Below are 24,048 nucleotides of genomic sequence, written 5' to 3'. Positions count from 1 at the left end.
CCACTTTGAGAACCCCTGGGCTAGATGGCTGGCTGGGAAGGGCCATTAAAGAAAACAATAGGCCTTAGAAGAAGTTTATCTCCCACCTGGGAGCTTTCCTGAGGCTGCTCTAAACAGCCTCTGACTCATGGCTGCTAGAACTACAGGATCATGTGACCGGGTCACCTGGTGCGGGACTCCATCTTGGGATGTCAGTACTTTTCCACTGACTGGCATGGGAACCAGGCTTTGAAACAGGGTTCCCGCCCGCTGCAAAAGCTACATAAGGCAGGGGAGTGACATCATCAGGGTTCTTCGTCACTGACTCCCCACCCAAATCGACTCCTGGAAACACCTGAGGAACAAGGACTGAACTGGGGGAAGTGCTGGACCCAGGCGAGAGGGATTGGAACAACTGGGGATTCCAAGCTGTGAGCAAGTGCAGTTTGCCCCCTAAGAATCTGCAGCCTGCCTGTATCATCTCTTAGGGTGAGAATCTGCTATTCATAGCCAATCTATCTAGCATATTAAGCTTAAGAACATAAGAACGTCCATACACGGTCAGACCAAGGTCCATCTAGCCCAGTATCCTGTCTGCCGACAGTGGCCAATGCCAGGTGCCCCAGAGGGAATGAACAGAACAGGTAATCATTCAGTGATCTCTCTCCTGTTGCCCATTCCCAGCTTCTGGCAAACAGGGGCTAGGGACACCATCCCTGCCCATCCTGGCTAACAGCCATTGATAGACCTATCCTCCATGAACTTATCTAGTTCTTTTTTGAACCCTGTCATAGTCTTGGAATTCACAACATCCCCTGGCAAGGAGTTCCACAGGTTGACTGTGTGTTGTGTGGAAAAATACTTCCTTTTGTTTGTTTTAAACCTGCTGCCTATTAATTTCATTTGGTGACCCCTAGTTCTTGTGTTATGAGGAATAAATAACACTTCCTTATTTACTTTCTCCACACCAGTCACGATTTTATAGACCTCTATCATATCCCCCTTAATTGTCTATTTTCCGAGCTGAAAAGTCCCAGTCTTATTAATCTCTCCTCATATGGCAGACGTTCCATACCCCTAATCATTTTTGTTGCTCTTTTCTGAACCTTTTCCAATTCCAGTATATCTTTTTTGAGATGGGGTGACCACATCTGTACACGGTATTCAAGATGTGGGTGTACCATGGATTTATATAGCGGCAATATGATATTTTCTGTCTTATTTTCTATCCCTTTCCTAATGATTCCCAACATTCTGTTCACTTTTTTGAATGCCGCTGCACATTGAGTGGATGATTTCAGAGAACTATCCACAATGACTCTAAGATCTCTTTCTGGAGTGGTAACAGCTAATTTAGACACCATCATTTTATATGTATAGTTGGGATTATGTTTTCCAATGTGCATTATTTGCATTTATCAGCATTGACTTTCATCTGCCATTTTGTTACCCAGTCCCCCAGTTTTGTGAGATCCCCTTGTAGCTCTTCACAGTCTGCCTGGGACTATCTTAAGTAGTTTTGTTTCATCTGCAAATTTTGCCACCTCACTGTTTACCCCTTTTTCCAGATCATTTATGAATATGTTGAACAGCCCTGGTCCCAGTACAGAGCCTTGGGGGACACCACTATTTACCTCTCTCCATTCTGAAAACTGACCTTTTATTCCTACCCTTTGTTTCCTATCTTTTAACCAATTACCAATCCATGAGAGCACCTTCCCTCTTATCCCATGATAGCTTACTTTGCATAAGAGCCTTTAGTGAGGGACCTTGTCAAAGGCTTTCTGAAAATCTAAGTATGCTATTGTGATGTTATTGACACAAACTGGGACCGTATAGATCATTGTTGCAATCAAGGTCCTGTAGTGGCACCAAATCTTGTATAAAGGGGGTCAAATGGGGTGTCTAGGACAAGGTTATGGTTTGCTGGTTATGATTATGCTGTCTATATGTGTGTATCAATTTTGTATTTAAAGTTATAATATTGGCTCTAGACTGTCTGTATTTCAAACTTGTGCTGTGCTTCTGGGTGACACCCCAGACAATTTGGTGTTAGCTCTGCCTAGCCTGCTTGATGGCCCATTAAAGACCATCAGCTACACAACTGACCCATTGAGAGAAGGCAGATACACCTATGGACATGCCTATGGACAGAACTCTGAGGTATTTCTATGCCATGTGCTGGGCAGCTTGTCTTTGGAACAAAGAAATCAGAGACCACATGGCAAGAGACTATAAAAGGCTGCTGCATCTCCTCCATCTTGTCTTCAATCCTTCTTCTGACCTCTGGAGGGACTTTGCTACAAACTGAAGCTCTGAACAAAGGACTGAGGACCCATCCCAGCTGGGGATGTTCCAGAGACTTGATTTGAACCTGCAGTTTATTCCATCGCTGCTGCAAGCCTGAACCAAGAACTTTGCCATTACTGTATGTCATTGATTGCATGTAACCAATTTTAGCTCTCATCTATATTTCTTTCTTTTTATGAATAAATCTTTAGATTCTAAAGGACTGGCAACAGCGTGATTTGTGGGTAAGATCTGACTTGTATATTGACCTGGGTCTGGGGCTTGGTCCTTTGGGATCAGGAGAATCTTTTTCTTTTACTGGGGTATTGGTTTTCATAACCATTTGTCCCCATAACGAGTGGCACTGGTGATGATACTGGGAAACTGGAGTGTCTGAGGGAATTGCTTGTGTGACGTGTGGTTAGCCAGTGGGGTGAGACCGAAGTCCTCTCGGTTTGGCTTATTTGGTGCCTTAGAGGTGGAGAAACCCCAGCCTGGGGCTGTGACTGCCCTGCTCTGAGCAATTTGTCCTGAATTGACACTCTCAGTTGGGTCCCACCAGAACCAGCATCGTTACAACTATATCCACTGGATCTCCTTTGTCCACATGCTTGTTGACCCCCTCAAACAATTCTAGTAGATTGGTGAGGCATGATTTCCCTTTACAAAAGCCATGTTGACTCTTCCCCAACAAATTATGTTCATCTATGTGTCTGACAATTCTGCTCTACGGGCCTGTAATTGCCGGGATCACCTCTGGAGCCCTTTTTAAAAATTGGCATCACATTAGCTCTTCTCCAGTCATCTGGTACAGACTACAGCGTTATATTGAGGTAAAGGTGTACTTTTTGAGTCTTTGACTAGCTGTTTTTCAGATTCTTTTTTGGTCTTCCTAATTGTATTTTTACACTTCATGTGCCAGAGTTTATGCTCCGTTCTATTTTCCTCACTAGGATTTAACTTCCACTATTTAAAAGATGCCTTTTTGTCTCTCGCTGTTCTTTAACTTTGTTGTTTAACCACGGTGGCTCTTTTTTAGTTCTCTTACGATGTTTTTAAATTGGGGGATACATTTAAGTTGAGCCTCTACTATGGTGTCTTTAAAAAGTTTCCACACAGCTTACAGAGATTTCACTTTTGGCACTGGACCTTTTAATTTCTGTTTAACCTCCTCATTTTTGTGTAGTTCCCCTTTCTGAAATTAAATGCTCCAGTGTTGGGCTGCTGTGGTGTTTTCCCTGCCACCGGGATGTTAAATTTAATTATATTGTGGTCACTATTACCAAGCGGTCCAGCTATATTCACCTCTGGGACCTGATCCTGTGCTCCACTTAGGACTAAATCAAGAATTGCCTCTCCTCTGGTGGGTTCCAGGACCAGCTGCTCCAAGAAGCAGTCATTTAAGGTGTCAAGAAACTTTTTCTCTGCATCCCATCCTGAGGTGACCTGTACCCAGTCAATATGGGGATAATTGAAACCCCCCATTATTATTTTTTATATTAATAGCCCTCTCTAATCTCCCTGAGCATTTCACAGTCACTATCACCATCCTGGTCAGGTGATCGGTAATATATCCCTACTGCTGTATTCTTATTATTAGAGCATGGAATTACTATCCAGAGAGATTCTATGGTAGTTTGATTCATTGACAATTTTTACTTCTTTTGATTCTATGCTTTCTTTCATGTGTGGTGCCACTCCTCCACCAGCACGACCTGTTCTGTGCTTTTGATATATTTTGTACCCTGGTATTACTGTGTCCCATTGATTATCTTCATTCCACCAGGTTTCTGCTTAGATTGTGTTTTTGTTTATTTGCTAGGTAACTTGCTTTGATCTGTTTGCTATCCCTTATAGTCACTTAAAATCTATCTTTTGTAGTTAATAAACTTGGTTTTGTTTTGTCCAAAACTAGTGTGTGGGAATCATAACTTGGGGCAGAAAGCTGTGTATATTCCTCTCCACATTGAGGGAGGGGGCAACTTTCAGGAGCTTACGTTGTACAGATCTCTGGGCAGCGCAAGACGGTATAATTGTGGGTTTACACTTGGGAGCGGGGTCCGTGCCTTAGGAACTGGGAGGTGCCTTAGCTGTGCCTTCCCATGCAGGGGCTGGTTAAAGAACCGGTGTGTATGTAACTGCAGCTGGGTGTGTCCCTATCTGTGTGTGTGCTGGAGCCTGGCACAGGGCTTGACAGGCTGGTCACAGCAACACAATGTAAAGGGAGCAAGGCTGGTGGGTCGGGGGGGCTCAGTGATACCCCAGTTCAATGAGACACCCTGGGGGGAAGCTGTTCCAGTAGGTTGCTCACTCTGCCTGGGGGTCATGCTCCTGGCTGGGGGGGGGGGGGGAAGGGGGAGGGGCGCTTACCCTGGCTGTGGTAGGCCAGCACGGCCACGGTGAGGTGGATCTGGCCGGGGTGGGCGCTGGGCGCGGAGCTGACTGAGTAGTAACGCGGTTGCAGCAGAGGCAGCTGGGTGAGCAGCAGGGAGGCGGGCAGCGCCAGCGAGGGGAACTGCTCCAGCACCTGGCCCAGCGTGGGATACCGGAACCACTTCCACTCCTCGTATTGCCGGGCGTCCTGCAACAGCAGCCAGCTGGGACCCACCAAGCCCCCCATGCTCTCCCTCCCCGAGCCCAACGGCAGCCAGGCTGGGACCCCCCGAACTCCCCACACTCTCCCTCCCCGAGCCCAACGGCAGCCAGGCTGGGTCCCCCCGAACTCCCCACGCTCTCCCTCCCCGAGCCCAACGGCAGCCAGGCTGGGACCCCCCGAGCCCCCCACATTCTCCCTCCCCGAGCCCAACGGCAGCCAGGCTGGGACCCCCCACACTCTCCCTCCCCCGAGCCCAACGGCAGCCGGGCTGGGACCCCCAGAGCCCCAACCACAGCCCCTCCCATGCCCCCCACCTTCCCAACACTACCTCCCACTGCCCCCAATGGCCCTCTTCGACAATGCTAACCGCACCCCCACCCACAGCGCTGGGAGCCTGCGGACCCTCTCTCGCCCCCTGTGCTGCGCCTGGCACCTGGCTGCCCCCGTGGCCACCCCCACCCAGCACATGGCCATTGCCCATGCTGCTCCCCCGGCGATGTCCCAGACTGCGCCCCCCGGAGGCCCCTCGCACCTGGCTGAGCCGCTGCAACTGCTCCCGCTCGGCGCCGTCCTCGGCCAGCGTGGCCAGCAGCTGCAGGAGCTGGGGGCTGGGCGGGGTGGTGATGTCCAGGAAGAAGGTGAGGGCCTGGCGCAGGGTGCAGGGTGGCAGGCGGCTGAGGGGCACCCAGCTGGCCTTGGGGCTGGCGCGCCCGCCTGCAGAGAGACCGGGGGGAGGGGGGGACACGTCTGCCCTGTGATGCAGTGCACGTATTCTGGGATAGGACCCTAGCCATGCCTCAGTTTCCCTTTTAACTTTTTGTGGCTACCCCGAGGTGCTCAGCAGGGGGCAGGAGGGGTGTGCCCAGGGCCAGGAGCACGGAGTGAGATGGGGCGCAGGGGCCCGAGGCCCTGTCCCAGAGTGTGGAGGCCACGGGGCTGCCCTAGGGAACTGGGGGCCCTGGGCCTGGCCTGCTAAGGGATCACTCCCAAGGGCTAGTGACAGGCTGGGCACAGACCAGACCTGGGGGGTCCATGACGGAGCCCGAGCTCTGCTGCCAGTGGGGGCGGCCCCCCACGAGCCCAACCACAGAGTTGTTTTGGAGGGAGCAACACAGAGTCAGAACAAGAGGGGGCCCCAACTGCTGGATTCCTCCCCCCCCCCCATGGATCCCCCCAGGCGCTTGCACCGGGATCCCCCCATGGGATCCCCCAGAACTAGCACCAGGGTCCCTGCCCCCAGTGCTGGCTCTGGGGAGGAGCCCCTCGCCTCTCACCACTGGTCGCCGTCTCCAGGAACTCCACGCCCACTGGCTCCTCATCAGGGGGCGGGTCCTCCACGCGCTCCAGCAGCTCCTGCACCAGCTCCGGGCGGTTGGCGGGGAAGATGCCCACGTGGTCCCCGGGCAGGTACTGCAGCTCCGGCTGCCCGGCCGTGTCCAGGCGCACCAGGATGGTGGCGCGGCTGGGAGGAAGGGAGGGAGGGAGGCGTCAGAGCAGGCCCCAGCGCTAGGGGCGGGGGGCTCCGAGCACCAGGCAGGGCGGCCCGGGGGTGTGTGTGTGTGTCTCACCTGGACTCCTTGCTCTGCAGGTTCTGCACGGAAAGGACACGGCAGGGAAACACCCTGCGCTTGTGCACGTGGGATAAACCTGCCAACCAAGCACAGCCAGAGGGGTCAGTGGGGGGCCAGCCCCCAGCAGGGGGCACTGTGGGGAGGGGGTGGGAGTGCTGGCTGGTGGGGGTGGGGGTGGGGGGGCTGCTGGTGACTCCAGTCTCTGCCTCTCCCAGCAGAGGGTCTGGGTGTGTGTGTGTGGGGAGCTCCTGGCTACTCCCACCCTGGCCTCTCGCAGCAGGGGGTAGGGTGGGGGGCTCCCGGCTACTCCAGCCCCAGCCTCTCTCAGATCCATGGATGCCAAGGTCAGCAGCCCCAGCGTGTCCAGCTGGCCTGACCCTGCGTAACACGGGCCAGGGACCAGCGACTCCCAGAGTCGCGCTTCGAGCAAACGGCTGAGCCGGCCTGAAGCCCGGTGGTGACGGAGAATCCAGTCCGAGCCTGGCTCCATCGTCCCCGTGGCTAATGCCCCTCGGTGCTAACAACGTGCCCCAGTGCCCGGCTTTGTCTAGCTTCAGCTTCCGGCCACTGGCTCCTCTTGGACCAGCCGCTGCTCCAGCGTGGAGCCGGTGCTGGATCTATGCCCCGCGTGGGCGTCCCGGCCACGTCCGCACAAGCACTGTGGTCGGCTGGGGCGTGACCCCCCTCCTCCCCCCCGAGTGATGTGTCCCCGACAGCTGCACCGGTGTGCACAGCGCTAGGTCTCCCCTGGCCTTGCCTCTGCGCTCGCTGGGTGAGTTACACGGGCTGGAGGGACAGAGCTGCTCCACAGAGACCTTCCAGCAGCGCTGAGCCAGGCCCTCACACACTGATCCCCTCACCCCAAAGCGTGGCTGGGAGACGTTAACCAGACAAGCTCCCTTCCCGGGGTCTGGTACTGGCGGGTCCCCAGCCCCTCAATCGCTCTCTACGCCAACCTCCCTCTGGATATGTGGCCCCAGGGCTGGACCCGGCTACCCGGTCGCCCCAGGGCCAGTCCGAGGGAAAAGCACCTCCCTGTCCTTGCAGGAGATTGCCCAGGTCCTGCAGCCAGCATCGCACGGGCCCTTGTGACTACACCGTCGCACGGGGGGTCACGTCCAGCTGGTGACTGGCCCCCCAAGCTAGCGCCCCCTGCAGGGTGCGGGGGGACTGGCCGGCGGTTACCTGTCAGTGTGTCCGGGGGGTTGTCACGGACGCTCAGCTGGTATTTCTGGCGCTTCCAGCTTTGTCGCGTGGTGAAAATCTCCCTGGCAGCCTCCTCGGCGTCGTCCCCAACGCAGAAGGTGTCGCAGGCGGCCTGGGGGTGGGGGGTGTCACTGGGAGCCCAGATCTCTGATGTAACAACCCCCAGGCCCTGCTGTGGGGGGCCCAGAACCCCAGTACCACCTCTGGGGGCAGCTGGCTGCCAGCAGGACCTGAGCCGAGTGCACAGCAAGGGGGCGCCTTTCCTTCTACAGTGGGGGGAGGAGATCCTGGTACCCTTCCCCACCCCTCCTGGTCCTGTGCCACCCTCATCTCCCAGAACCCCAATCTTCCACTCCCGAGCCTGCCCTTCCCCTCCTGTGTGCACCAGTCCCCCTGTGCACCACAACTTCCCCTGCAACCAGCCCCTCCCTCTGCACCCCATTCCCCCTCTGCCCAGCTCCTCCCCTGCACCCCAATTCCCATCTGCCCTTCCAGCCCCATGCCCCCTGCACCCAGCCCCTCCCCCTCACGCCTGCCCCGCCCCGCTCACCTGAAAGACGTGTTTGGCCCAGGTGCGGAAGGCCTCCTCCTGGGCACACAGCTCGTCGCCCTCCCCCATGGCCAGGATGCGCTCGCCCCCCAGCTCCTCCAGCCGCGTGTCCACCGCGTGGGCGAAGGCACAGAAGTGGGGGTAGGCCCGGGAGCCCAGCCCGAAGACCGAGAACCTGGGGGGCACAGGGGACAGCAGCTGAGGCCCTGCTGGTGTTTTGCTCCGACCCCCGCTCCAGCCCCACCAAGAGAGGGACCCCAGGGCCGAGTGGGAACATACAGGTCACCCAGTCACTTCCCACCAGCCCAGGGGACACTCTGCAGGACGGGGGGAGCCCAGGGCTGGGCTGGCAGGGGCTGCGGGTCGGAGTGAGGGGCACTGGCAGCGCTGGGGGGCACAGGGCTGGGATTGCAGATAGACCAGGGTGCCCTCCTGCTCTAAGAGGCATCGGCAAAGGGGGCGCTGGCTGGGGCTGCCTCTGCCCCCAGGAGAGCAGGGGGCGCCAGGGCTCTTGGGGAGGCACTGAGAGTGGGGGGAGGGGTCTCACCAGATGCCCCCTGGCCCAAGTGTGACTTTCCCACTCCCATCGCCCACCTGCTGCCCTCACCCAGGGGGTGTTTCCTGGCCCTCACTGCCTTCCCCGAGTGCCAAAGGGAATTTTCGGTAACCTTTTTATGAAGCTTATGTCTGACTCAGTTTCCCCTGGACTTGTCATTGCTCTCCAGTGGGGGCAGAAGGGTTAATGCTGCGCTTGGAGCTGAGCTGGGGACATGGGCGGAGGGGGCCAAAGGAGGAGTTGGGTGATATCTGTATGACACCTGCACGTGCCTCAGTTTCCTTCTGCACTTTGCACTGTGACTGAAGGGTTGAGTCTCCTGGGGACCCAGCGTAGGCGGCAGGGGATTGGGGGCTCCCGACGGGGGGGTGGAGCGAACAGCGTCATGCACCGGCTGAAACTGACCCCGGCTCCACAGCACATCCCGCAACACAGAGACGCCAAGGCCCGAACCAGCCGTGCCTGGCAGCAGGAAACCTCCAGCAGATGGGTAGGAGGAGGGAGCTGGGGCTGGAGCTGGCACCGTTCGGCTGGCCCGGCGGGTACTGGCCCGCAGCTGCACTCCTGCCTTGCTGCGCTGACCTCGGCCCGTCAGACTGGCCTCGCGACAAGTCGACGGATCCCGGTTGGCACAGGCGGCCTGCGTGGCGGTGAACGCTCCCGGGAGCATTGCCCCCGGCAGGGCCCAGCACGGCCTTCCACAGGCCTCGCTGGTGGGAGCACGGAGAGACGGGGCGCTGGGGCAAAGGCCCAGCCTTGGAGTGTGGAGGCCACAGTGGGGTCCCTAGGGAACTGGGGGTCTAATATAATATCTCATTGAAAGGTGACAGGGTCAGAAAGAGTTAATTAACTCACAGACTGACGTGACCCATGGCCGAACTTTAGAGACTGGTTAGGAAGATACGTAAATGAATAGAGCTTTGAAATGCAAGTCTGCATTGTTAGAGGTAGAAGGGGAGATGTTTGCTCAGGGCTTGTGATGTAAGCAAACAAGTCTTGTCTATTGCTATAGCTTTAATTCAAAGATCAAAAAAGGAATATTAACATTTATGATGATACTTGAGTGCAATGGTATTATTGTCTATACGTCTCTTTGAAGGTTGTGGTAACCTGGATCTGAACTGTTTAATGGATAAATGACCCTGTGCTAATTGCCAGGATGTTTGGGAGAAGGAGAGTTAAGCCTATTGTTTTCTCAGGCCAAAAGGCTGCTGGAAATGTATAAGAACCCTGGGACACGATCCTGCTTCATCTCAGATCTGCTTTGGGTTTCAAGAGGGGGAAACCTTAAGCCACAAGGATTGAGATCCCCAGTCATTGACTGGAGTCACCCTGAATATGGACATTGAACTATAACCTATGGACTATTTCTAAAAGGACTTTTGGCAACTACAAGCTCATCTCTGCTATGTATCTGAACCTTAAGAATTGAATTCAAGTCTGTCTGTATATTGATCTTTTAACCAACACACTCTCTCTTTTCTTTTTTAATAAATTTTAGTTTACTGAATAAGAATTGGCTATAGTGTGTATTTTGGGTCAGATCTAAGTTATAATTGGACCTGGGTGTGTGGCTGATCCTTTGGGGTTGGAAGAACCTTTTCTTCTATATGATGAGATAAGTATCAGAGGGGTAGCCGTGTTAGTCTGAATCTGTAAAAAGTAACAGAGGGTCCTGTGGCACCTTTGAGACTAACAGAAGTACTGGGAGCATAAGCTTTCGTGGGTAAGAACCTCACTTCTTCAGATGCAAGTAAGAGATGCTTACTTGCATCTGAAGAAGTGAGGTTCTTACCCACGAAAGCTTATGCTCCCAGTACTTCTGTTAGTCTCAAAGATGATGAGATAAGATTTTCAGTAACCATCATCATATCTGACAGGTGTGTCTGGACGGAGGCCTGAGGCCGGGCACTTTAAGGGAACTGCATTGTTTGGACGTCTGAGTAACCAGTGAGGTACTACAGAAGCTGTTTTGGGCTGGTTGGTAAATCTAAGTATTGGAAGATCCACCAGCGTTTGGGGTTTGTCTGCCCCGTTCTGTTTGCAGTTCACCCTGATTGAGTGACCTCAGCTGGCTCCCACGGGCAGCACCGTCACAGTGGCGTAGTCGTGCAAGGATCCACAGAACCAGGTGAATTAGGCTTTGGGTCAGAACCCCGCGCTATCCAAATCTGAATTTTGGGATTGGGAGTTTTGTGGGTTAAGGAGCTGCTGCAATGGCTGAGCAAAGAGCAGATGAGGGTCTTGGCAAAAAAGCCCTGGAAAATTTGTGTTCAGAAAAGAGGATAAGCTTTAGAAAGAAAGCTACAAATCAAGAACTGAGAGATGTTAATGGCCAGTGATCAGGGGCAGGAGCACAGCCCTTCCCTGAGGCTACAGACGCTGCAGAAGCCATTGGAATGAAAAAGGCAGCAAATAAACTGCAACTGGAGCATGAACAGAAACGAGCAGCTCTTGGATTGCTGGAAAAGCAAAAAATAGCTGAATTAGAAAGAGAAGCTGCTGAGAGGAAGAAAGAAGCCGATCAAAGAAAGAAGGAGGCTGATGAGAGAGAAGAAGGAGCTCGTAAGGGGCGTCTGGAGCTGCCGGCTGCTGAGGAGAGCGTTCCCCAGATGCGACAAGAAACTGCCAGACTTCAGCTCCAGGTCAAAAAAGCAAGGGAAGAAAAGCAGAAACTGTATCCTCTTGAATGTCCAGTTTATAGCAATGTTGGTATGTTGTATAACTCTGAGCAGTTGTCTGGGTGTAACCAAATGTACCCCAACACTGCCACCTTTTATGTAAATGCTGTTACTGTGAGTTCAGTAGAAGGTGACCCCACAACTTGTGCCAATGCTCTGTATGGGAGTGGTAGTGAACAATTCCGAGAGAATGTAAAAGTCAATGGTAAAAGCTGTTTAGGGCAAATGATGGCTTCTAACATCACTCTGGTTAAAGCAGATCTTGTCAGAGAGGAAGATTATTTACCAAATCAGAGTGTGAATGTTGTAGTCTATGAGTTTACTGTCCGTGTGCCTTTAGCCAGAATCCACCTTGAATGGAATGGTGCTAAGCATGAGGTTATAGCTGGTGTAAGGAAGTTATTGCCTAAGGATCTTTTGATTGGGGAAGATGTTAAAGCTCTGTTCAGTCCAGGTAGCCAGTCACAGGACAGGAATGATCTTCAGCCTGTGTCTGTTACGGGCAATGATTTGCCTGGGGAGGGTTTCTCCAAAGCTTTGTCTGAGCTGAGGAAAAGAGCTGTGAATGAAGTGTCGGAATGTCTGTCCAATGTCTCAGAAGTGAATCTGGAATTAGATAAAGAGCAGAAAGGTCTCATTGGTCAGGACAATGTTTCTCTGGAGCAGATTAAAGTGGATGGTCAGGTGGAAGCCCTAACTGAGGAAGGAAAGGGTGGATTTTGGATGGGTGATGGATTGTTGGCTAGTACAGCTTGTAAAAGGGAACCTGAAAAGGGTAACACTGATTTGCTGGAGGCAGCTCAGTGTAGTGGGAAGAGCAGCAGTTTGTCTGTTGGGAATGGCCGTGTGCCTGGTAAGGAAGCTGCCCGACTCTCCCAGTATTTGTCTGAGCAGCCCTGTGTGCTGGGACAAGGGAGAGAACAAGCGTTTGAATGGGCCTAGGCAGCCTGGTGAGCTGATGGCTTTGTCTAGTCAGCAGTTTGGGAAGGCAGGGATAGTGGAAGGTGAGTGTCCCTATCCCTTACCTGTTACCTGTGTGGAGAACAGTGACAGTGAAGGGAATGGGCCTGTGTCTGTCAGGGGTATTGACTTGCCTATGGAGGAAGCTACCTTGGTCTCCAAGCAGTTGTCTGTGAACAGCCCTGTGTGCTGGGACAAGGGAAATGAAATCCCAAACTGTGTGTCTGGTAAAGGAAAATGTGTCTCCAGCTCTTCTTTGTCTGTGGAGCAGACAGAAGGTGCCTTTCAGCCTGTGATGGTTGAGAATAGTGCAGTTGTCTCAGAGTTGGTTCTGGATTCAACTAAAGCCCAGGAGGGGAATGGTCCTAAGTCTGTGTCTGCTGGGGAGAATGGCACTGGAACTAAGTTGCATCCAGTTAGTGTCACGGCAAAATCCCAGAGACCAGACAATTCTGGTGCTTGTATTTTGCCTGTTGCTAATGTGTGGTTGGAGAAGGGTGTAACAACTCTGTCTGATCAGGGTACTACCTTAGCCAGGGCACAAGGAGAGCAGAAAGGTGATTTGGTTGTGTTACCTACTGACCGTTTGGAAACTTATAGCAAGAAGGAAAAGATTTCTGAACTTGTGTGTGGCAAAGGGAAGGAAAATACTTCTGACCTTTCATCTAGTGAGTCTATGGGTTTGCCTGAAAGGGTGTTGTGTGGAAATCCACCTGCTGGGCCAAAGGTGATCCTGGATGAAAGTAAGACCCAGACAGAGTCTGTTGTTGCTCAGGAAAGTGTTCCTTTAGAGCAAGCCCTAGGTGAAGAGGGTAAGGGGAGAATTTCTCTGAGGGGTGAATTGGTGCTTAGAAAAGCTCCTCCGGAAAAAGATCCTCATGGTAATCAGTTTGCTACAGCTAAAGGGGATGAAAGTGATTTAATCAAGGAAAGAGCAACAAAGGGTCCTGTGGCACCTTTAAGACTAACAGATGTATTGGAGCATAAGCTTTCGTGGGTGACGTCTGATGAAGTGGGTATTCACCAACGAAAGCTTATGCTCCAATACATCTGTTAGTCTTAAAGGTGCCACAGGACTCTCTGTTGCTTTTTACAGATCCAGACTAACACGGCTCCCCTCTGATACTTAACCAAGGAAGTTTCAGTTCCTAACAGCCAGAAATGTTCTGTGTTGAATGGATCCACTGACTTTCCCTTTGAAAGATCCAGTGTGGGTAGCTTTGAGAAGGTCTCAGATGGAGTAAAAGCTGTTAAGAAAGTGGAGCAGCCCTATGACCAAGTGGCTGTGTGTGGCCAGCTTGTTGGGAAGACAATGGTGTTGGGACAGGACTGTCTCCATGCTGATTCTGTAAGTGAGCAGTCTGTGCTTCAGGGTCTGAGGACAGATTTGGTTACTGGTGTGTCAGAGCAGAACAGTTTTATGGCTAAATGCTTGAGGATGCAGGGGAGAGCAAGCAAACTCTCACCCTCAGACTCTTTGGATTTGTGTGGTATCTGTAAGGGCTGGTCTACACTGGGGAGGGGGAAATCAGTCCAAGATACGTAACTTCAGCTACGCAAATAGCGTAGCTGCAGTCAAAGTACCTTGGATCGAATTACCTGGGGTCCACACAGCGCGGGATCGACGGCCACGGCTCCCCCGTCGACTGCGCTACCGCCACTCGCTCAGGTGGAGTTCCGGAGTCGACGGTGAGCACGTTCGGGGATCGATATTGCGTCTTAACAAGACGCGATATATCGATCCCGGATAAATCGATTGCTACCCACTGATACGGCAGGTAGTGAAGACATACCCTAAGACAGAGTCCAGCTTTGGAATTGGTAGCAGCTGGAAATTTAAAAGCTAGCATATGTGTTGATGCAAATTACCTGGCTGGCAGGGAGAAGAAAGACTTGCTAATAGCTGTTAGCACAGAGAGCCCACCCCATCAGCCAGTGGATTCTGTTAAGCAAGAAGAATCAGGGTTTGATCCTTCAGGATAAACAGGAAAAAGAGAACTTGATTTTGCAAAGGGAAGCCACAGGGTAACCCTAAAAGGCCCAAACCCCAATGGTATTGAGCCAAAGGTGTGGCATGACAAAAATGATTGTAGATGGACACTTGCAATAAATTTGTTATTGCTAATGGGAATTTTTGTAACTAATATTTTGCCATTACCAAGATTTGTAAAAATGTACAATGTGCCTAATCTTTTGGAAAATCCCTTGAACATTCTGAAAGTGATACATAAGAACACACCTTATGTTAAAAGGCCTTGTAATGCTAATGTTGCACTGTTAATGTCTGTAAACAGTATTGAAACTTTTCACAGGAGATTCCAGACTTGATGTGCTGTATGAAAAGGGAAACTGAGGCACACTACCATATTGCTTTCATGGCTAAATGCCAAGATTCCCATACTATGGACAACATTAATATCTACTGTGACAAAGTTCCTCCTCTATCTATATGCATCTGAAGAAGTGGGCTGTAGCCCACGAAAGCTTATGCTCTAATAAATTTGTTAGTCTCTAAGGTGCCACAAGTACTCCTGTTCTTTTTGCGGATACAGACTAACACGGCTGTTACTCTGAAACTCCTCTATCTTGGTGGGTCCTGCACTTATTGGCAGATTTTCTTGCTTCAGAGATTCACCATGTGGGTTGGGGAACAGCCTAGAGACCTTCCCCTCTGGAAGAACCCACAGTCCAGGTCAGCTGGGAGGTTTGGGGGAACCCAGGCCCACCCTCTACTCCGGGTTCCAGCCCAGGGCCCTGTGGACTGCAGCTGTCTATAGTAGGGTTACCATATGTCCGGATTTTCCCGGACATGTCCGGCTTTTGGGGGCTCAAATCCCCGTCCGGGGGGAAATCCCCAAAAGCCGGGCATGTCCGGGAAAATCGGGAGGGCTCGGAGGTGCTCGGCTGGGGCCGGCGCCGGTGCGGGGCCGGGGGCATGGTGCCGGGCCGGGAACCAGTGGCGCAGTGCCGGGCCAGGGTCACAGTGCCAGGCCGGGCGCGGGGCCGGGCGGGGGGCCAGGGTCCGGGGAGCCGGTCAGCCGGGGTCTGGGGAGCTGGGGAGCCGAGCCCGCGGGGCCGGGAGCCGGGCCCGCGGGGCGGGGAGCCGGGAGCCGGGCCGGGAGCCGGGGAGCCGAGCCCGCGGGGCGGGGAGCCGGGAGCCGGGCTGGGAGCCGGGGGGTGCGCCGGGCCGCCGGGGGCCGGCAGTGCTGGGCGGGCTGGGGCTGGTCGGCCGGGGCCGGCACCCCAGGGCCCCAGCCAACCCAGGCTGGAGCTGCCGGGGGCCAGCCTGGGCCGCGCCTCCTCCCCCCACACCCCCCCTTACCTGCTTCAGGCTTCCCGCGAATCAAATATTCGCGGGAAGCAGGGGAGGGGGCGGAGACTTTGGGGAGGGGGCGGGGTTGGGGCGGGGGGGTGTGGGCGGGGCTGGGGGCGGTGGAGTGTCCTCCATTTGGAGGCACAAAATATGGTAACCCTAGTCTATAGGGCCTCCTGTAACAGCTGCATGACAGCTACAACTCCCTGGGCTACTTCCCCATGGCTGGAGCCAATTAAGAAGAAGCTGCTAGAATCAATTAAGGCAGGCTAATCAGGGCACCTGGGTTTTAAAAGGAGCTCACTTCAGTTTGTGGTGCGAGTGTGAGGAGCTGGGAGCAAGAGGTGCAAGGAACTGAGAGTGAGAGGGTGTGCTGCTGGAGGACTGAGGAGCACAAGTGTTATCAGACACCAGGAGGAAGGTCCTGTGGTGAGAATAAGGAAGGTGTCCTAATTAGCCTGCCTGCCTTAACTGGTTCTAGCAGGTTCCTGATTACTCTAGTGCAGCCCCTGCTCTGGTCACTCAGGGAACAGAAAACTACTCATCCAGTGACCAGTATATTTGCCCTCTACCAGACTCTTGTACCCCACTGGTCTGGGTCTGTCACACTACATTAACTTGATGTTAATTGGGTTCCAAACATTTACCAGAGCTTGTCTGGATAAAGCAGCTACGTTCTTTAGCTTTTGGCAAGATCACATGAGACATACAAAAAGAAGAACAGGAGTACTTGTGGCACCTTAGAGACTAACAAATTTATTAGAGCATAAGCTTTCGTGGACTACAGCCCACTTCTTCGGATGCATAGAGTGGGCTGTAGTCCACGAAAGCTTATGCTCTAATAAATGTGTTAGTCTCTAAGGTGCCACAAGTACTCCTGTTCTTCTTTTTGCGGATACAGACTAACACGGCTGTTACTCTGAAATGAGACATACAGGAACCATGCTGCAAGAGCAGATCCAATCCACTGTCGTTCTAACCAAGTTTTACCTTGAGTTTGTAAAGAGATTCAATCATGTTATTGAACATGAGTTGGGTGAACCATTTCTGTTATACACTGATACGGCTTCTAACCCAGTACAAGCTGTAGTGAGACAGAACCCAGGATGGGGAGCTCTTGGGATGTAGTCAGTGATGTTTGTGTCATCCCTTCCTGCATCCATTTTGCATTGGGGGTGTGACGTTGAGTGTAATATAATTTCATTGAAAGGTGACAGGGCCAGAAAGAGTTAATTAACTCACAGACTGACCTAACCCATGGCCGAACTTTAGAGACTGGTTAGGAAGATCTGTAAATGAACAGAGCTTTGAAATGCAAGTCTGCATTGTTAGAGGTAGAAGGGGAGATGTTTGCTCAGGGCTTGTGATGCAGCAAACAAGTTTTGTCTATTGCTATAGCTTTGATTCAAAGATCAAAAAAGGAATATTAACATTTAGGAAGATACTTGAGTGCAATGGTATTATTGTCTCTGTCTCTTTGAAGGTTGTGGTAACCTGTATCTGAACTGTTTAATGGATAAATTACGCTACGCTAATTGCCATGATGTTTGGGAGAAGGAAAGTTAAGCCTATTGTTTTCTCAGGCCGAAAGGCTGCAGGAAATGTATAAGACCCTGGGACACGATCCTGCTTCATCTCAGACCTGCTTTGGGTTTCAAGAGGGGGAACCTTAAGCCACAAGGATTGAGTCACTGGAGTCACCCCGAATATGGACATTGGACTATAACCTCCGGACTATTTCTAAAAGGACTTTTGTCAACTACAAGCTCATCTCTGCTATGTATCTGAACCTCAAGAACTGAATTCAAGTCTGTCTGTATATTGATCTTTTAACCAACACTCTCTCGCTTTTCTTTTTTAATAAATTTTAGTTTAGTTAATACAAATTGTCTATAAGCGTGTATTTTGGGTACGATCTAAGTTATAATTGGACCTGGGTATGTGGCTGATCCTTTGGGGTTGGAAGAACCTTTTCTTCTATATGATGAGATAAGATTTTCAGTAATCATCATCATATCTGACAGGTGTGTCTGGACGGAGGCCTGAGGCTGGGTACTTTAAGGGAACTGCGTTGTTTGGACTTCTGAATAACCAGTGAGGTACTATAGAAGCTGTTTTGTGCTGGTTGGTAAATCTAAGTATTGGAATATCCACCAGCGTTTGGGGTTTGTCTGCCCCGTTCTCTTTGCAGTTCACCCTCATTGAGTGACCTCAGCTGGCTCCCACGGGCAGCACCGTCAGAGGGTCCCTGGGCCCAGCCTGCCAAGGGGTCACGCCCTGGAGCCTGCCGACAGGCCAGGCACAGCCCAGACCCTGCAGCTCCATGACAAGGGGCGAGTCTGTCTCTCCCCACACCCAACAGACAAGGAAACGCAGCCAGAGCCAATCGCTAAAAGGGGCAGAGCTGGGCTGGCTCCCAGGTATCCTAGCGCCCCTACCGGAGCGTGCCCAGGGCCCCGGCGCTGTCCGTGTTGCTCGACTGTTTCCGCTTCTTCTTCCATGAGGCCACGAGCCCGTCGCTCTGCGAGACGCTGTTGAACCGGATCTTGTAGCTCCTAGGGGAGAATGCGCAGTGAGCCCCAGGCTTGGCAGGGCACCGCTGGGCCCCTCTTTCCGGCCCCAGAGCGGGGGCCGGCTGGCACGGTGGGCGGGGACTGGGATTGGGGCCTTTCCCTTCTAGGGGGCACCAGCTCCGATCCAACCCCCGGGGGCCTTTTCCCCCCTCAGGGGCGCTGGTGTGATGGGGGCATGTCCCAGGCATTCCCCAAGCCAAGGTTTGGAACGTGCCACCCGCAGCCTTGCCCCGGGTGCAGTGACCCCGGCCAGCCCAGGGACCTCACTAACCCCACAGCCCCGGGCACAGGGGGGCTTCAGCGCGGGCCCAGAGCTGCCCCTTACCCGCGGGAATCACTCACTTTTGTTGCTCGGGCTGCGTGGAGCTGACATAGGGGCAGGACATCTCCATCAGTGCCTTGGCAAAGCTCTGCCAAGAGAGAGGGGTCAGGGGCCTGGGCGGGTACCCTCCGGCCCCCTAGTGCTGCTCCCCTGGGCACCGATCCCCGGGCACCCCCAGCCCCCTAGCGCTGCTCCCCTGGGCACCGACCCCCCCCAGGCATCCCCTGGCCCCCTAGTGCTGCTGCCCCGGGCACCGATCCCTGGGCACCCACCTGGGCCTCTAGTGTTGCTCCCATGGGCACCCCCCGGCCCTCTAGTGCTGCCTGCCACCCCGGGCACCTCCCCGGCCCTCTAATGCCAGCTCCCCACCCAGCAACGATCTGTAGGTGCTGCCCCAAGACTCTGCCCCTGGGCCCCCTCACCTCCCCACTCTCCGGCGGGTCGCCGTTGCCGAAGGTGCTGGTCACGACCAGTACCAGGGTCTCATGCTCCAGGCTGACGATGTCGTACTCGTCCATGCAGAGCACCTAGGGGTGACACGGGGGGGTCAGTGTGGCCGGGGACACAGGGCAGCGGACGGGGCCGATGGGCACTGCTGTGCCCGTCTCCCATGCGGGGCAGGCAGGCCGCACACTCCAGGCTGGGGTGATGGATCCTTCTGGCCCCACCCACGCTGAGCCGGTGGAACTCCCTGCCACAGGTTCTCACTCAGGCCAAGCACTCAGGCATGGTCAGAGCGTCCGACGTTGCTGTGGATAATGAGACCGTCCAGAGCCCCTGGGGCATCCGGTCGGGCTGCCTGCGTCAGCGCTGGGCTGGCGTCCGCTAGGGGCTTCAGGGGGGGCTTTGGGGGGGTCTCCCTCTGGGTAGGGTCCCTTGCAGCTGCTGGGCCAGCCTCCGCTAGGGGTCCAGGGCACCTCACCTGAGCTGGTTATTCCATCACTGACCAATAGGGGTCTCCCTGCCTCCTCCGGAGCAGCCGGGCCAGGGGGCTACGGGGGCCCTGGGGCGGAGCTGCCAGCAGTGTCTGGATTCCCAGAGCAGGGTGGAACCCAGGCGTTCTGGTTCCCAGCTCCCCCTACTCTAGCCACCAGACCCCACTGCCCCCCCCAGAGCCAGAATAGAACTCAGGTGTCCTAGTTCCCTGCCCCCTCCCCCTCTGTACCCACCAGACTCTGCCCCCCCCGAGCTGGGAAGAGAACGCAGGAGCCCTGGGAAACCAAATGTGGCAGGTTCCCCTGCACCTGAAAAGCATTTGGGGAGATGGGGGAACCCGGCAAGGGGCCAACAATGTGACAGCCACAGCCAGCCCCCCATCCTCCCCCCACCAGCCCCCTGCCCACCAGCTCCCATCCTCCTCCAGGCCCCCATGTGCCCCCCACCCACCCCAGCCAGCCCCCGTTCATCCCCTGAACCCCAGCCAGCCCCCTGCCACTGCCCCTGGCAGCCCTGTCCTCACCCAGCCCCCCAGCCAGCCCCCCCCCCCTCAGCCAGATCCTCTTCCTCCCCCAGCCAATCTCCACCCCATACCCCCTGCCAGTCCCCCTCTTCCCCAGCCAGCCCTCAACCAATCCCCTGCTAACCCCCATCCACCCCAACCAGCCCCCCCATCCTGCCCCCGGCCATCCCCGACAACCAGCCCCCCGCCCCACAGGCAGTACCCTGCAGCCCCCAGCCCCTCCCCCTGTGCCCCAGCCCCACCTTGGGGTCGAAGGCGCGCCGGAACAGCTCGCCCAGGTTCCAGGCGTAGGTGCGGGACTTGCCCGTCTCGGTGGCGTACAGGATGGTGGCCTTGACGCGACGCGCCATCACTTGGACCATCAGCTTGGCTGAGAACTTCACCGCGCTGTGGGGAGGCCAGAGGGTGTCACCCAGGCCCGCCCCAGCCCATGCCCAGCGCCAGCTCCCTCCTGCAGGCCCCAGCCCTGGGCCCCTGCCAGGCCAGTGGTCTGAGCCAACCAGGGCAGTGGCCGGGCAGCCGGGTCCTACGGCTACAAGCCGCGGGGTGTGGGGAGGAGACAGCAATGGGGCAGGATATGGCCTCAGTGCCTCTGCCATAGCTTGGCCCGGGCAGAGCTGGCCAAGGCCTCTGTCAGCCCCCCAGCTCCTCTCGGCACCCTCCAAACCCCCGCTGTGCCCCTCATAGGGGTCAGGGATGCTGCAGCTCCTGGCACCTCTAAGCACCTGGCCATGCCCAGACACGATGCGCCCTGCTGCTCCTGCCACGCCCGGACACGCATCTCCACACCCTGCCAGTCCTGCCACGTCCTGCCGGTCCTGCCATGCTTAGACACACGTCTCCAGGCCTTGCCAGTCCAGCCATGCCCAGACATGTGTCTCGATGCCCTGCCAGTCCTGCCACGCCCGGACACCCATCTCCACACCCTGCCAGTCCTGCCATGCCCGGACACCCATCTCCACACCCTGCCGATCCTGCCACATCCTGCCGGTCCTGCCATGCTGTGACGAACTGGGACTGTTCTTACTGTGGTCTGTGAATGCTGACAGGGTGTGTGAGTGTGGCTAGGATAGTCTGCATTGGGGGATGGGAGTCGGCCCGAAGGCGAATACCTGAGCGTGTAACATGAGAGCCCAGGAAGGGGTTGGAGGCCAGGTGACTCCTGGGCCCGGGAAACTGAACAAAGGCTGTGGGAGGGGTCGCTGAAGGCAGAGGGCTGGAAGCGGGCTGGAGAGATGGCTGGGAGGCAGAGATGGCTCTGAACCCCCCCCAAAGGGGGGTGGGCTGGGATGCCCTGGGACCCCAAGCTGGACCTAACTGAGGGGGGCCCTGTTGTCTGTGCCTGCAAGACCTGTCTTGGACTGTATTCCTGTCATCCAAATAAACCTTCTGCTTTACTGGCTGGCTGAGAGTCATGGTGAATCGCAGGAAGCTGGGGGTGCAGGGCCCTGAGTCCCCCAATACTCCATGACACATGCTTAGACACACGTCTCCAGGCCTTGCCAGTCCAGCCATGTCCAGACATGTGTCTCGACGCCCTGCCAGTCCTGCCACGCCTGGACACGCGTCTCCATGCCCTGCCAGTCCTGTCACACCCTGACACACGTCTCCAGGCCTTGCCAGTCCAGCCATGCCCAGACATGTGTCTCGACGCCCTGCCAGTCCTGCCACGCCCGGACACCCATCTCCACACCCTGCCAGTCCTGCCACTCCCAGACACGCATCTCCACACCCTGCCAGTCCTGCCATGCCCGGACACCCATCTCCACACCCTGCCAGTCCTGCTACTCCCAGACATACCTAACCACACCCTGCCAGTCCAGTCACACCCAGAAACGACATTCCCTGCTGCTCCTGCCACACCCAGACACGCATCTCCACGCCCTGTCAGTCCCGCCACTCCCAGACACACCTATCCACGCCCTGTCAGTCCCGCCATGCCCAGACACACCTATCTATGGCCCTGGGGGGGGGGGGCGAGGGATGGGGGTAGGGCAGTGCAAGGGGTGGGGGCAGTGTGAGGTCCCGGGACCGAGAAGGGGAGTTCTGAGGGGACGGGCTCTGCCCTTTCTTATCCCTTACACTCCCGCCTTCCACCCCAGGGCTCTCACTCCCCCCCCGCTCACAGTCCCCCCGCCCGCTCATGGTGCCCTTCCCCCCCCGTTCCCCCCCACCCCTCATGCTCCTCCCACCCCACCCCTCTCCCCACCCCCACCCCCTCCCCCTATTCCCCCCCCCGAGGCCAGGCTGGCACCTACTTGGCCACTTCTTTGAAGGTTTTCTTCCTGGTGACGCTGGTGCCCTTCGCGGTATAAACCTTCCAGGCGTCCGGCTGCAAAGGAACCAGCCAGGTCAGCCCCGGGCAGCCGTGGGGAGGGGGCGGGGAAGCGGCCATGCAGCCCACCAGGGCCTGGGACCAGCCACGCCCGACGGTCTGGGGGCAGCCAGCCCCACTGCACAGGAGGATAGGAAGTGGTTGGCTGTGCGGCACCCCACGGAGGTGCTGGGGGGAGCCCTGGTGGGGGGGCTGGGCCCAGATGGGACTGGCTGGGAAGGAGAGGGTGTGTCTGGGGAGATGTGATCCCTGGGGTGGACTCGGGGGGAGGGGTAGTCCCTGGTGGGGAATGTTGGGGAGGGACGATCCAGGCAGGGCCGGATTAACTCTCCTGTGGGCCCGGGGCTGTTAGATTTTGTGGGGCCCCCGTATACCAGTCTTTTTCCTAATTTAAAATGAAATGATCACAGTTATGGCATCGAGGCTATTAACGCTGTACTAAACCTGCCTTTTCATTAACATAAAGCCTTTCTAGGGTTACATTTCAGACTTCAAACACGTGGAATACAGGGAATTCAAAATAGCTACTTCTTACCTTAGAAAAAACGGTTACTCATTTCCCATAACTGTTGTTCTTCGAGACGTGTTGTTCACGTCCGTTCCAATCAGGTGTGTGCGCGCCGCGGGCACACCAGCCGGAAAATTTTCTCCCGAGCGGCAACAGTAGGGTCGGCCTGGGTGCCCCCTGGAGTCGCGCCTTCATGGCATCCAATATAAGGTCCTGCCGACCCTCCACCCCCTTAGCTCCTTCTTTCCGGCTGCTCCGACAGAGGGGTAGGAGGGTGGGTATTGGAATGGACGTGAACAACACATCTCGAAGAACAACAGTTACGAGAAGGTGAGTAATCGTTTTTTCCACAACTCACTCTCGAGTGCTTGTTCATGTCAATTCCTATCAGGTGACTCACAAGCCCAAGTTCAGGAGACGGGATCGGAGTTGTCCACTGATTGGAGCACTGCTCGTCCGAAGGCCACGTCGTCTCTGGCCTGCTGCGTAATCGCACAGCGCGTGGTGAAAGTGTGGATCATAGAATCATAGAATCTCAGGGTTGGAAGGGACCTCAGGAGGTATCTAGTCCAACCCCTGCTCAAAGCAGGACCAATCCCCAACTAAATCATCCCAGCCAGGGCTTTGTCCTGCTTTGAGCAGGGGGTTGGACTAGATACCTCCTGAGGTCCCTTCCAACCCTGAGATTCTATGATTCTATGATTCTATGATTTGTCAAGCCTGACCTTAAAAACCTCCAAGGAAGGAGATTCCACCACCTCCCTAGGGAACCCATTCCAGTGCTACCACATCGCCACCCTGCAGATTTCCTGAGTGGGAACCTGAGCCAGGAATGCTGTTCATGGTGGAGTGCGCAGTGATTGGGGGTGTGGGAACCCCCGCCAGGTTGTAGCACTCACGGATTCAGGCTGTAATGCATGACGAAATGCGTTGTGATGACATGGGTAGGCCTTTCCATTCTGTCTGCTACCACCACGAACAGCTGGACCGATTTTTTGCTTCGTTCTTTCAATGTAGAAAGCTAGCGCCCTGCGGACATCTAGTGAGTGGAGTCTCTGCTCCCTGCTGCTAGAATGTGGCTTAGGGTAATGTGAAACTGTGATACCACCTTCGGGAGGAAAGCAAGAGGAGATCTGAGCTGCACCTTATC

The 24,048-nt window shown here is 55.2% G+C and overlaps 1 protein-coding gene across 1 annotated transcript in view; it reads right to left on the bottom strand.

The window, feature by feature from the left end:
- Positions 1-24,048, bottom strand: part of NOS3 (nitric oxide synthase 3) — a 90,589-nt gene that overhangs the window by 4,040 nt on the left and 62,501 nt on the right. The window contains exons 11-21 of the mRNA XM_054016841.1: positions 22,314-22,387; positions 20,298-20,442; positions 19,019-19,123; positions 18,617-18,684; positions 18,140-18,256; positions 8,192-8,366; positions 7,621-7,753; positions 6,433-6,511; positions 6,139-6,326; positions 5,397-5,578; positions 4,639-4,849 (exon numbers count right to left, since the gene is read on the bottom strand). Of these exons, the coding sequence (XP_053872816.1) occupies positions 4,639-4,849; positions 5,397-5,578; positions 6,139-6,326; positions 6,433-6,511; positions 7,621-7,753; positions 8,192-8,366; positions 18,140-18,256; positions 18,617-18,684; positions 19,019-19,123; positions 20,298-20,442; positions 22,314-22,387 (1,477 nt within the window). The remainder of the gene's footprint in view (positions 1-4,638; positions 4,850-5,396; positions 5,579-6,138; positions 6,327-6,432; positions 6,512-7,620; positions 7,754-8,191; positions 8,367-18,139; positions 18,257-18,616; positions 18,685-19,018; positions 19,124-20,297; positions 20,443-22,313; positions 22,388-24,048) is intronic.

Source organism: Malaclemys terrapin, chromosome 2, assembly GCF_027887155.1.
Source record: "Malaclemys terrapin pileata isolate rMalTer1 chromosome 2, rMalTer1.hap1, whole genome shotgun sequence".
In the NCBI taxonomy this organism is placed as follows: Eukaryota; Metazoa; Chordata; order Testudines; family Emydidae; genus Malaclemys; species Malaclemys terrapin.
The sequence above is the reverse complement of the archived record's forward strand: the minus strand, read 5'-3'. Positions and strand labels throughout refer to the sequence as shown.